The sequence below is a fragment of the Drosophila innubila genome (genome assembly GCF_004354385.1).
Source record: "Drosophila innubila isolate TH190305 chromosome 2L unlocalized genomic scaffold, UK_Dinn_1.0 4_B_2L, whole genome shotgun sequence".
Taxonomy (NCBI): Eukaryota; Metazoa; Arthropoda; class Insecta; order Diptera; family Drosophilidae; genus Drosophila; species Drosophila innubila.
In genome coordinates this window covers 17017923-17031571 of record NW_022995372.1, presented here as the reverse complement: position 1 = coordinate 17031571, position 13649 = coordinate 17017923, and the positions used below count along the sequence as shown (strand labels likewise).

The 13649-nt window shown below is 37.8% G+C and overlaps 2 protein-coding genes across 2 annotated transcripts in view; both read right to left on the bottom strand.

Annotated features, from left to right (window-relative positions):
* LOC117779902 overlaps positions 1-7465 on the bottom strand; it is a 13010-nt gene extending 5545 nt beyond the window's left edge. Inside the window, 7 exon segments of the mRNA XM_034616246.1 lie at positions 3111-3255; positions 3312-3571; positions 4152-4659; positions 4716-5142; positions 5201-5470; positions 6486-7054; positions 7357-7465. Of these exon segments, the coding sequence (XP_034472137.1) occupies positions 3111-3255; positions 3312-3571; positions 4152-4659; positions 4716-5142; positions 5201-5470; positions 6486-7054; positions 7357-7465 (2288 nt within the window).
* A 4570-nt stretch (positions 7466-12035) lies between these two features.
* Positions 12036-13165, bottom strand: LOC117779773 (exocyst complex component 5-like). Its single transcript, XM_034616080.1, has 3 exons — positions 13083-13165; positions 12631-13010; positions 12036-12563 (listed from the first exon to the last, which is right to left on the bottom strand). The coding sequence occupies exons 1-3, from the start codon at positions 13126-13128 to the stop codon at positions 12096-12098; spliced, it is 894 nt and encodes a 297-aa protein (XP_034471971.1). The 5' UTR covers positions 13129-13165; the 3' UTR covers positions 12036-12095.
* Positions 13166-13649: the final 484 nt, after the last annotated feature.

Below are 13649 nucleotides of genomic sequence, written 5' to 3'. Positions count from 1 at the left end.
CCGTCGGCGTCGCTGCACTTTTGTGCAAACTAATATTTTAAAATTGTTGATTATGATGACTTTTCATTTTGTTCGCCAAGATCTGGATTGCGCATCAGCATCAGCTTTGCATCAGCTTTATAAACAAAATTGCATTGGCAAAGTGTTTTTTTTAATTTGACGCTTGATGCCGCTGCTGCTGCCACCGATGCCGCAGGCCGAGATCATTAGCCATGCCGACCAACGAATGGACTGCAGCTGCTTTGACTGCATACGCAGCATTGGCCAGGCCAGCTTCAAATGCCTATTACTTAATGTCGTGCTATCCCTCTCTCTCTCTCTATCTCATTGTGAAAATGGCAAAAATATTTCACGGCACATTAAATTTTTGACCACGTTATTCGCAATGCCCGTGGAAATCTGTCGGGTATCCATCATGTGCCACATGCCGCACCCAACAAGCTTCCAATCAGGAAGCAACTGCCCTGGCCACCTGGTGAGACCTGACCGCCTGCTTTAGAGTCATCAGTCACTTGCGGTGTATTCCATTTAACATATGGTGTCCTCCATACCCAACCCATCCAATTTCTTCTAAGCTAACTTTAATGTGCAAATTACTGAAGCGTTACAACGAATTTGTTTACGAGTAAATGTCTTGAGTTTAACTGATTATGTGACCCAATTGTGCATCGAGGCAAGAATTACCCAAAACCGATAAGAATCCAAGGCGACACCGTTACGACTTGAGGAATTTGTCTGGGAAACTGAGTAAGCTGTGTACTAACAACAGTTAAATGGCGACTAGAAATTACACATATTCAAATAACAGTACAAGCCAATTCTGTTAACTTTTTAATCTGTAGGCGTCACATTAACATTAGAAGAACATGTTATTAAGAAAGTTGAATGTTCATCCTATTGTCACATTAACAGCGGATGAGGAATGTTCTGTTCATCCTATTGTCACATTAACAGCAGATGAGGAATGTTCTGTTAACATTATGTACCTCCGCACAGTTAACGCATAAGCCAGGGATGCAGTAAGAAAATTTGCAGCCCAGTCAAATACAATTTAAGGAGGCTTTTGTAAATTTTTTTTTATACCATAATACTTAAGAGAATTCATTTTTTCCTTTTTAAATAAGTATAATTCAATGAATACATTGTCAGATTCAATTCATCGATTTTGTAACACAAAATAAAAGCATTGATGTAATTTATTGTGATTTTATCCGATACATCAGATTTGAATACTAAAACCTTGGAATCTGGAGTGTGAGGAGTTCAAGAGCACTTATCTTATGAAAATATTCAAGTATCTTAGGATTTGCTCAACATTGAGCACTTCCTTAATTGCCATCCCTTCCACAAGGTCTAACATTGTAAGCTCAGCCTTAAATTGGACATAATTGGGGATTACAGCTGCTGTTGGCCAAATGCTGAATCATTCTTTGGCCAGTTCACACACATTGCAGACAAACATGATCCGCTAACCTTCGCATCAGAAGACCGAAATTGTTCCCTTTTGTGACTTGCCAAGACGATCAGCATATTATTATAGCCCATTTATGCGTAGTATTGGAGGTGGGTATAAATTTCCGTTGGAAAGCAAAATAGAAACTATATAATTAGTAATGGCTCTAGGTACGCCCCAAGGCGTTACGTTTTCTAAGGCCACAACAGCAACAACGATGATAACAAAAAGCTTCAATGTACGCAAAGTAAGCGCAAACGAAACTGAAAACTCTCACAGACGGAGGCCTGAAGATGACAGATGACAATGATATATGGGATTCTTGAAACTGAAATCGAGCCGAGTTCAGATGTGTTGAGAAGAAATGAATATATTCATTCGAATACTTGTACTCGTATCTCTTTCTCTGTCGAGAGCCAACTGATAGTGTTAAGGCAAAGACAACATCAATTGACTTTGCGCCAGATGATACTTGAAGAGCGCATGGTAATGCTGCTGCTTTGGTTAATGGCGATGATGATGATGATGGAACAGGCCCAGGAACAGCACACCACAAACTGGCTAGAACCACTTTCTACGTGTACAATGAACGATTCCCACTTCCCACTTCCCTCTTTCGTCTGGGGGCAAACGGGCAAACAAAGTAAAAGTCAATTTCTTGAGCGGCTGTCGCATTTTTTTTTTTTGGTTTCGGAGCTGCCACGAAGAAGACGACGTTTTAATTTGTGGCTTGTTGGTTTATTTTTGTTTCATATTAATTTCTTCTGCTGCTTCCTCTTCTGTGTTATTTTTTTTTCTTTTGCTTAATTACAGCATGAAAATCGTAAACCGTTTTATATTTTTTAAGGGCAACGGAACAAAAGGCTTTGGGCAAATTTATTTGTTCGTTTCTTTTTTTGGCTTATAGGAAGTGGGAAATTATTACGAAAATTATGTTGCACTGCTTGAAATTGGGACACACAACGAAAAAACTAAAACTTAAACACAAAAAAAACGAAGAAAAACAAAAGACTTAAGACACAAACTTGAGTGCTGAACAGCTGCCCGCATCGAATCTGAGCAACGAATTAATTATAACATGCAGCAGCCCAGCTCGTCGTCTCAAACGCACATTATGCCAAAGACAAAACAACTAACGTCAGCGCGGGAGTCAACTAAGCACAGTGGAGCTAGGTAACACATGGAATTAGTTCACAAATAAAACAGTCTATGTAGGTATTCTAAATTGTAAATATAGCATAGAATTTTGAAGAGTTTGCCCCACTGTGAAGGTCAGAAAATAAAATAGGTTACACTTAGAAGTAGCTACCAAAGAAAAGTAAAAGTTTGAAATATCTTTAAAGTAGAGAAGGAGTTAGCTACTAGTGATTAAGCTTACAATATAAAGTCTTTGTCTATTTATTCGAAATATGCGAGCATACGTTTCTTAAATTCGAAATGTTTAAATTGAATGATTAAAAATGATTAAAAAATATGAGCTGTGGATTTATAAATACATATATTTATAATTAGTAATTGTGTGAATATTCTACATATTTTTAAGAATACTTTTTTAACACTTTGTCCCACTGTGAGGGATATCAATAGGTAAGCTTCAAGTCCAAATCTCATTGCTGATGATTTGCATAAAAAACTGCGATGCGATAAACTAATCAACCCAAATTCGGTGCAAAGATTCGCACGGTTTGTTGCCGCAGCAGACGCTGAAGCCGGCGCCAGCGACGCAGCCAGCGCAGACGCCAGCGTCGCAGCGATTGAGTGAGACCAGCGGCCATAGAAGAGTTCCAGCATGAGTGTTAGGGCTACAGATGCAAAGGGATTATATGAGGAACCTTATTTATTGGAATTTATTTCCCACCTGCCGCTAGGGAACCGACAGCGAGACCAATAAAGGCGCCTTGAAGCATGCGAAGGTTGAGAGCGCTGATCATCTCATTGTCCAGGGCGTGTTGTGGTGGCGATTTGGCCTCATTGCTCTTGGTGTTCGCATTAGCATTCTCCGCTGCGGCCAATTCCTTTGATTGCTGCGCCTGATCCTTGGTCAATATGCGCGATTGTGTCTCGTATTCGGCCGTTGTCATCTTGTCCAAAATGCCGCCCTCAAACATGTGCATCAAACTGGTAAATAATAGTTGTAATCAAGGGAATTTTTTTATATTCCCAATTGTTTTTAATTATGCCCCGATTTTCTAAACATATTAAATTAATTAATAAAAAGATGCGTAACTTATTACAGAATATAATTTAAGTAAATGGTTATATAGATTCTGATTAGGAATATATAGTTCTATATATGCTTGTCTCTTATATACTTTGCAGATACTAATTGTACTCTTAACAAAGAGTATAATAAAATACACACAAAAAAAATCGTTCTAAAATTCAGAGTTAAAATTCTTTATTTTAGCACGTTTATTTAAGTGTGTATTCAGGATATTATTCTTAAATTAAGATAATACGTAAATTAAAATGGCAACGATATTAAAAAGTCAACATTAAAAAAGTTAAGGAAGCCTTAATTTTTAGATCTAACTGAAAACAGATCTTACAGAACCCCGGAAATGAAAATAAGTATGTTGTACTAGGTTTAAAAGAATCCGGGATTACCGTACTTCTGACACCGCATTGGATTAATTTTAGCCCGGAATCCCGGATTTTTTCTTTCTGTGTAGCTAATGTGGGGTATATGACAACCTACACATCATTGAGACTGTCCAGGAAGGGGCATCCAATCTGCACAGCCACCGCAGAGTATCGTGTATATAGTTTCTGGCTCAGTTGAAAATTCTTGGCTCCATATTGTTGGATGTTAAAGTAAAGTGTCTCCCGTCCACCGAGCACCGCCTTGTTCTCCCTGCCATCGGCGATCAGCTTGACGCCCGCCTCCACGGAGTCGATGAGGAACGCCTTGTGATCGTCTGGTTGTTGTTGCCGCATCAGAGCGTAGAGCTGTCGGAATAGTTCCGTGCCATTCTCGAGCATTTCCAGGGAGCTGCTCTCCTTCTCCACATACAAGCGATAGCCATCCTGCTGCATGGCCACCTGGAGGCGCTGCAATGTGTTGATGGGCGGCTCGTGAGCCGGACGTGCAAACTGGGAGGTCAGTTGAGCTGAGTAGACATCGGCCAGGACATAAGTGGCAGCTACCCAATACACAATGGTCAGGAACTTGGCGCGATAGTCTTGGCACAGTTCATGACAAGGTGCTGGATTCAAGAAGAATGATCAGGAAGCTTAACACGATGTCGGAGATTGCACTTACATTGCTTGAGGAACAACCGGAGTGTGAACCAAATGCAACGCTCGAAAAGCTGCGGTGACATCTCATCCGTTGGATGGAGGCGTCTGGCGCGTCTGATCGTCAACACACAGGGTGTGATCTCCTTAATGTAGGCCATGTAGATGCCCAGTTCTCCCAGCTGCTCCTCATCCAGGGCCACCTGACGCTGACGCCACTTGTAGGGCAGGGCAATAATGATATAGAAAATGGGACCCGAGAACACAATGGTCAGGATGAGATATGGCCAGATGTCCAGTTTGAAGGGTCGCATTATGGCCAACGCCTCGTTGAGGCGACGTGGCGCGTGTGTTGCAAATGCCCCCGAATCGGCGAGTGTGAAAAACGAGAACTCAATCGCCTTGCGACGCTCCCAGCTGAGACCCACATCGCCAAGGAAGAAATCCGCCAGCTGAAAACGTGAATACATGAGAGTCAGTCAATGATTAGTAAGTTTGCTGTATACAGACACCACTCTGGAGCAGCCCTATGCCGCCAGTGAAGCTATCATTGGACTCCGCATTCTCAACCGGTCCTCGCAGTGATCCTTGTGTTCTGCCAGGTGCCTCAATGTAAACGAACTGAAAGTTCATGTGCTGTGCCAGGAGCATGAGCAAACGATGGTCCCTGCCACCTGTCACATTCACCTCATTGTACTCCATATTCTCAAGCTCCCCCATAGTCTCCTCGCTGGCATTGTTGCTGTCGTTGTTGTAGCTGACCCAGAACCAGGGCGGTGACTGCAGGATTGGGATTGGGTATCAAATATTTAGTTACAACATTAAACAAATTTTGAGCAATATTCACGATTCCTGATAGTTTTACAGATAAACAACTTTTTTCGAATTTTAATTCCACTTTTTTAGTTATCATTTTAAAAATAGCCAAAATTTCAAATACCTACACTGAACAAAACGACCAACTTCTAAAATCAATAACATTCATCATAAATATTTTGTTATTAAAATAAAAACATTTTAAGACCTTATTACTAATACTAAGAATATTAAACTAAAAAATCAAAGTTCTTAATACATTAATAAAAATTGTTAGGAAAGTATAAATATTTACTATTTCAGCTCTGATTAGAGAAACCGCTTTAGTTGTGAAGCAGTAGGCGCCGGTTCGAGTCCCACTCGTGACAGATTAAAATAACATTCATAAAATAAAAATTACACTGACAGAATAAAATTGTGTAAAAGTCAAAATTTAAAAAAAATATAAAAAAATATAAAAGAAATCATTTTTTATTTTTTTATTTTAATTTAAGAACATTTATTCTACAAATAAAAACTTGGCCTTATTTGAAATGTTCTTAAAACAAAGATGTGTTTTCTTAATTTAAGAATATCATGATCTCGACGCATTTTTTAGACCAAAATTCTTAGTTTTAAGACCAAAATCTTAACTTTAGAACATTTTTTTATGAGTGTAAGATGTTCAGTTGTTTAGCACTTAGAATTCATCATTCATAATTCATTCAAATTATAAAAATTCATTCATTCATTTCATTTCAATTTTTATAATTTTCCTACCACAAAAACAGATATCTTAAGCACAATAGACTTAAAATTAAAGCTTTGTATGTAGGATTAAAAAATATATTAATAAGCTTTCAAATTATATTACAAATTTTAAAATGGGCTGAAGAAAAGTGATTAAATTAAAAGTTATAAGTTTTTTATCATAGATACATTTTTAAAATCTACCGCTAGGGTTACTAGGGTGTAGTGCCCCTGAATGATTCATACTCACATGGAAAACGGGCACTCGAAAGACGCGACCTTCAAAATTGGTATAGACAGTTGCGGCGCTGGGCAGGAGTGGAGTCTTCTGCAGACCCAGGTTGTCGCCGTCGTACCAATTGACTAGACGCAGTTGACTAGTGCCCCTGGGCGATGCCTGGTTATAGTAGATACGGAAGGCTTTGCGTCGAGGTCTTGTGATGACCACCGCCCGCATCGGCTCCTCGAAACGCACACGAGTTGCATTCGGCGGATGCCTGGCGCCCCAATAGAACATGAAGAGACTGAGACGATGGGCCAGACGACGCTCCTGGATGCGTGTTGACAGCTCATCCGGTTCGTCGAATATCAAATTGACGCACTCGATGGCGCCCAACAGATTGGCTTCAATGTACTCAAAGAACAACTCCATGTCATAGAAGATGACGGACTTGTAGTAGAGTCGATGCAATCGCTGTATAAAGTCATCCACCTGAATCGTATCATCACTGTCACAATCCGCACTGAGCAACTTCGAACTGGGCAATGCCAAAATGGCCAACTGACGTGGCTTTAACCCATTAATGATCTGCGAGAGAGCTGCTCATAAAAACAAGATATCAAATGTAATGTAATTGTTAAAGACTAGATAATAATGAAATCTATAATAATTATACCTATAATTATTGTTATATCGTTATATCATTATATTATTTATTATATTTTTTATTTAATAAATATAAAAGTTTAATTTGTAGCTCCACACTAAATTAAATTAAGAATATTCGTCTTAAATAAATTATATTTTTTTTTAGTACGTCAACTTTTTATTTATAATTTTATAGTAAATATATAAAAATAATATTATTATAATTTTAAGTTGGAAAGTCTAGTCTTTTTACCAATTGCCACATCGGATTCATTGCACGAATTATAGCTGAGTTTGGGCCAGGCCGATGGGCACAGCAAAAGCCACAAGTAAAATACAAAAACACTGCTCTTTTCCTGCATATCGAGTCCTGGTCGTAGAGCCTAGTCACGTCCTTATATAGGTTGCATTATGATAGCTTTTTGATGTGCAATTATTGCATCAGGTCTTAAATATCACATGTCAATTGCTGCAGACAGTTGGGACAGCCAGTTGAGTTTGCTGACTATCAACTGTCAACTATCGATTATCGGTTATCGATTTTCATAATCATCATTCAAGCCCTCAACTCAACTAACAATTACAATTCGTGTTGCCTAAGTTGAGTTGCAGGTTTTTCTTATTCTTTTGCTTTTAATTGTCAGAAGTTTGTCATTGTCGTTTTCGCTTTTCCTCCCCTCTCGCTCACCACACACATACTCTCTCTCTATATCGCTCTCTCTTTCTATTGGAGACATCGATCGATGGATCGTTTGATTTAACCATGAACAACGTCTGCCAAGTTACTGGCATTTGTTGTTGTAGTCAATCTTCTAATACTGTTGACATTAATTCCGTGTTGTGCGCATTTTTCTTTTCTTCTGCCTCACTGCTGTTGTTGCCACCGCTGCTGCTGTTGCTGCCACCGTTGCCTCTCCAGCTCTTTCAAGTCACATGTCAACGCTCTACTTTGTTGCGCCAGTCAATGATTTATCGCAATCGCAGTCTCGGAACAGCAGCAGCAGCAACAGTCGAGATTACAAATATATATTTATACTTAACTAGTTTGTGGGCTGTTCTCTCAGATACCATGATTCTAACACGAATTAAGGGCTCAACTAGATGTGGTAGATGTTATGTGCTCGTATAAACTCGTCAATTAATTGTTTTTAGCTTAAACAAATTTTTAATATTTGTTTTTAATAAAAGTTAAGCCTACAGTATCTTATAGTTTATTGTCAAGTATTTGTTTCAAACGAAAAAACATGAGTCAATTTTTTTTTTTAATTTTTCAATTTTTAAGCCCGAAGCATTTTATTAATTCTTCTTTTTTTTCCTGTTCTAACAACTATAATAAAATATCTTTAAAAAAAAATATATAAAAAAAAGGTATTATTTTTCATAAAGTTAAATTTTTTATTTTGTCAAAACAATTACTTGACTTAATGACATTAATTTAACATTAACACTTCTAAACTCATAGTATTTAAATTTCTGTAAAATTTGCATCATTTTCGCGAGTTTCTATCACAATAATTACAAAAGCTCGAAAAAAAATATTTGTAATAATTCTTTGCTCTGCCTCAGTCAATGAAAGTCTCGTTTAAGCCGTTTTGTTTGACCAAATTGGTATCTGATGCCAATTTCGGCGATAAGCTGCCCTGTTCACAGGGGCGTCGAGACAGGGTATTAAGAAGCAAAAGAGAGAAAAGCAACGAAACGATGACCCGATTATGATATGAGAGCGTATATAATTGCCATATATGTACATATTTATGTATATGTATATGAATAAATATGTCGGTCTCTATGTCGATGTCTATATGTGTGATTAATGCCTCGAGGGCAACGCAATGCCTAAAACAGAGCAAAGGAAACTGAAACTTTGCTTGACCTTTGATCAACGCACGCATAGACAGAGAACGAAAAAGATAGAAAGAGAGAGAGAGAGAGAGAGAAAGAGGGGAGAGAATGGGGTTGAGAGAGGATGTTGGTGGAAGGGATATAAGTATTATAGAAATCTGTAATGTCCGAGTCTGTGGCTATTTATAAAGCCAAGCCGGCTAAGAGAAACAAAACTAGTAGAAAATGATAGACGGGAGAGAGTTCGACTGTGAGAGACCCTGTACATATTCTCTAAGATATATTCGTTTGACTTTGAGTAAAATTGTTTTTTGAATAGCTTTCAATTTAATTATCCGATCTTGATGAAAAATGGAGGACATTTTGGGACAAGGTTAATTATATATTTGCATTAGAACTCTGTGATCAAGCTTTTAAATTACACTTCAAATAGTTTGTCAAAATTCCAAAACCAAGTTGTGATTATGATGTACAGATTTGGTGGGTCTAGCTCTAATCATTGGTATTAAAACACACGGTTTTTGTTTCAGATCTAGAAATATATATACGCCTATATATATACGACCTTTTGTACTTTTGAAAGTACAGGGTTTAAAAAGGAGCAAAAACAAATAAACCCGCGTTCTGCGTTCGACAACTTGTTAAACTTCAAACTGTCTGCAAACGCGACATTGTCTGATAAACGACAACGGCAACAACAACAACAACAGCAGCAGCAACAACAACAAGAGCAACAACATAGGTGCAACGTCCATGCTGAGTGGGCAACTGTCTGGCGATTGCATCTGCTCTGACTCTGACTCTGACTCTGACTGTGACTCGGACCAAGAGCTGATCTGTGGCCAGGATGCAGGCAGAGGCAGCACGCCAACACTTTTTGTTTCAACGCGCACGATAGTGAAATGTGGCCCGGTTCAGTCGATGGACTGGCCCTTCGATCGATGCCGATGCCGATGCCAGTGCCACAGCCAGATGGAGCAGACAGCCTAAGTGGATCGTTGTAAAGTTGAAGTTGCAGTTGCAGTCCGGCAGCGGATAAGGGGTAGAAGGGAAAGGGGAGAGGGAAAAGGGGAGAGGGCACGTTTAAATGCACTTTATTTGTTTTGCCAGAGACTCGTGAGCCGCCCTCTCATCACCATAACGAGCTGTCAATTGCCAGAGCCTTCGCATGTAAATTACTAGCTAAAGCCAAGTCAAGAAAACTCACAAAGCACTCAGTTGAGGGCTTAAAACGAGTAGATCAACGGAACCGTTAGCACATATCGGCTGGATGAAAAACATACATTTAAAAGAAGAGTAGCGAAAACATAGTAAATTTCTATCGAGCGGAAAATCATATATATGTTTATAAAAATATTATTTAAGCATGTTAATAATTAATCAGCTGATTGAAAATTATATAAAAACTTTTGAATTTGCATACTTTAAATGTTAACATGAAAATCCAACACATTTTTAAAGATGATCGGCTGAAAAGTTAGAAAGATTAAAATATACGTAAGAGTCCATAACAGTAGCTAAGAGTCAGAAAGATATTTACCATTGCTCTGGAAGTCAAAATAAAATTAATTGCATCTGAGCTCTATTTATTTATATAAAACTTTAAAGTTAATAAGTTGAAAAAATAAGTGCATTAATTTGAATGTTAAAACAATCCAAAAATTAAGTCCCACAGACAACAGTCATGATCCTTTAACTTGTCCGTATACTTGTTCTTGTTCTTTTCCATTTCTTCCAGTTCCTTTAATCTTTCGGCCAAAGTTTTCAAAAAACTTTTATCGTTTATAATGACATCTAAGACGTCTTGATGTTTTTTATAAAGTCCGATTTTCTCAAGCAGTTTGATCACACGCATTTCGAAAAAATTCTGGTTCGCGTCCCCTGTGCCCATTGCTTGACGAATGAATTCTGACCTGTCTGCACTGGTTGCATTTAGAAAATAACGCAGTCTTTGCTGGAGTTGCTCTATCTCGAGATCCTGTTCCTCATTTTGAGCCTGATGGGATTTATCTGTCCGATTAAGTGATGGTTGCGCATTTAGTCGCCTCTTTTCTCCATAGTTGCGATATGCACTATATGCCCTAATCTTTTCATCCAGTTGATCAACCGACAATTCTGCCGCCACAGCAAGTCGCTGATAGTGCTTGAGAAAATCATCATTTGCGGATTGACTTCTCAAGTTTTGATCCTGCTTCAGTATGCTATTGATCCTGTCCGTAACTATGACATTCAGTTTCTGCAACGGCTGATCAGGCGACTGCGACTGCGACTCCGCTTGGATCTGGATGCACTGCATCATTAACAGCAACAGCAGCGATAACTTCAATGCTTTGATTGGTAACGACATGTCTTCCAACTTCAAACTTGTAACTTTGACTGGTGACAGGCTCTGGGCAGCAACTGGTTTATAAAGCGCTCTCAGTTCACCGATAAGCCCAAGCTATGATCCGACTATAATTGAGTTTCCAAGGCTCCAGACCCGCATAAGTTGGGAGGTCAGCAGTGCCTTAAAATGTTATCTATTTATGTTTTCAAATAGTTTAAGTGTCACCAGTAAATAATATTTATAATATTTATAATCTGCAAGCTAACCCAGATCACATCCATGTTCCATGTTATGTTTCTACACTTGGAATTCTAAAATAAAATCTAAGTAAATTATTTATTTATTTTATTTTTAAATGGATTTTTTAAATTTGTTATTTTACAATAAAAAAAAATATATATATATATTATTTTTATATTTACTTCCAAGCTGTGTCGACTTTCAACCAACCTATTCCAAAACGATATTGCAAGTTCTGCATCTATTTAGTTTTTTCTTTTTAGTTTAACTCATAATTTCTCGACTTTAAAAATAAACATTTTAAGCAGATAAACCCAAGTACCTTTTAGACTGAGATAACACCTAATTGAAGGTGTCAGAACTAAAACACTCAGTCATAAATATAAATTTAGTCATAAATTAGTGTTAGAGTCATGCTATGAAAAATTGCTGTACTTGCATTTTACAGATTTCTGAACATTAATTACCTTTAGATTGGCTCATAATAATAACGGTTTAGTTTCTCCGTTGATTCGAAATAATAATTATATATATATATATTCCTTTATTATAATGTAATGCGTTTACTTCATTTAATATAATATTTAATATAGGGAAGACAGCTGTGAACTAAAGAAAGGCCAAAAATGATAATCATAATCTTCATCGTTATCTTCAATGCTTTCTGTATAATCCGAATAGGGACAAGTTTCGCCATAGATTTGCAGTTTATAGGACTTCAACGAATTTGACTCGCTATACGCTTGGATTAATTCCCTCCTTTGTTTATGATAAAAGATTTTGCACTCATCGATGGTGTCTTCATGATAAAAGTAGTTGTCAATGACCGCAATTCTATTGGCCAAATCGCCCTCCAGTTTTAGTCTCAGCGAATTGTAGCTTACAAACTTATCATATGCGTGTTGCTTTAACTCCACGGAGTTTGGACCCAGATCTCCTGCCAGTCGAAGAAGGGTCGATTGCTGATCGAATTCCATATTGCCGACATAATGACCTGTCTTAGAGATTACCAGTATGTGCTGAATCTGGAGATTGATCACCTCGTTTTTACCCTGGAAAATATATTTATAATTAGTTATTCAGTTTATAATAATTCAAAAGTGTAATTAAAAGTCATACTCCATTAGTTGATGGTGTTGTCGGTGGTGTTGTCGGTGGTGTTGTCGGTGGTGTTGTCGGTGGTGTTGTCGGTGGTGTTGTCGGTGGTGTTGTCGGTGGTGTTGTCGGTGGTGTTGTCGGTGGTGTTGTCGGTGGTGTTGTCGGTGGTGTTGTCGGTGGTGTGATAGGTGGTGTTGTCGGTGGTGATGTTGGTGCTGTTGTTGGTGTTGGATCCGAAGATTGTCCGGCTGTTGTGGTCGATGTTAAATCCATAGATGATTCTGTGGTTGTTGTCGATAACTCTTCCATCGTTGTTGTCGAAGGAGTGGCCGCAGGGGTTGTCGATACTTCCTCTGTAACTGCATTCTCATTTTCCATAGCTTGCGATCCACCTATGGCACCTATATCGGACATAATTTAATGAATTTGTTTTCTCCCTGAAAGGAACATTTGTATATATTATATTTACTTACAAGCTATGCTGAGTATCAGCATGCGAATTCCAAAACTAAATTTCATATTCTCGATCTATTTGGCTCAGTTCCTGTGTAGCAACTGTTTGGGAATTGTGGTCTGCTCCTCCACTTTTATACCTTACCTACATTACCTTAAGTTAGATAAGCCATAATTGAAAGTGTCAGAACATAAGTATTAAATGCAGTCATAAGTTTCAGTATGTTATCTTAATCTTAAAATTACTTCCTCATACTTTTGGTATTTTTTAAATAACTAAAAAATATTAATTCTTAGATTTCGTAAACTTCCTTAAGAAAAATACATTTTATTTTATATGTAATATTCCAAAAGTTATTCAACTATGGGGGAACCCTAAACTTTATTAGGGATTTCAATAACTATCGGACATAATTTCAATTCTTGCATTTCCCATTATTTTTTGTAATTTGTTACAGAGTTCTGGATGATATTTTAAATACGAAGAATTACAAACTGACGACTTAGCCCCTAAGCTCATATCTTTTATATTATTTATAAAAATATTTATATTATATTGTGTCGTTCATTAAAAGGTTATAAAATTT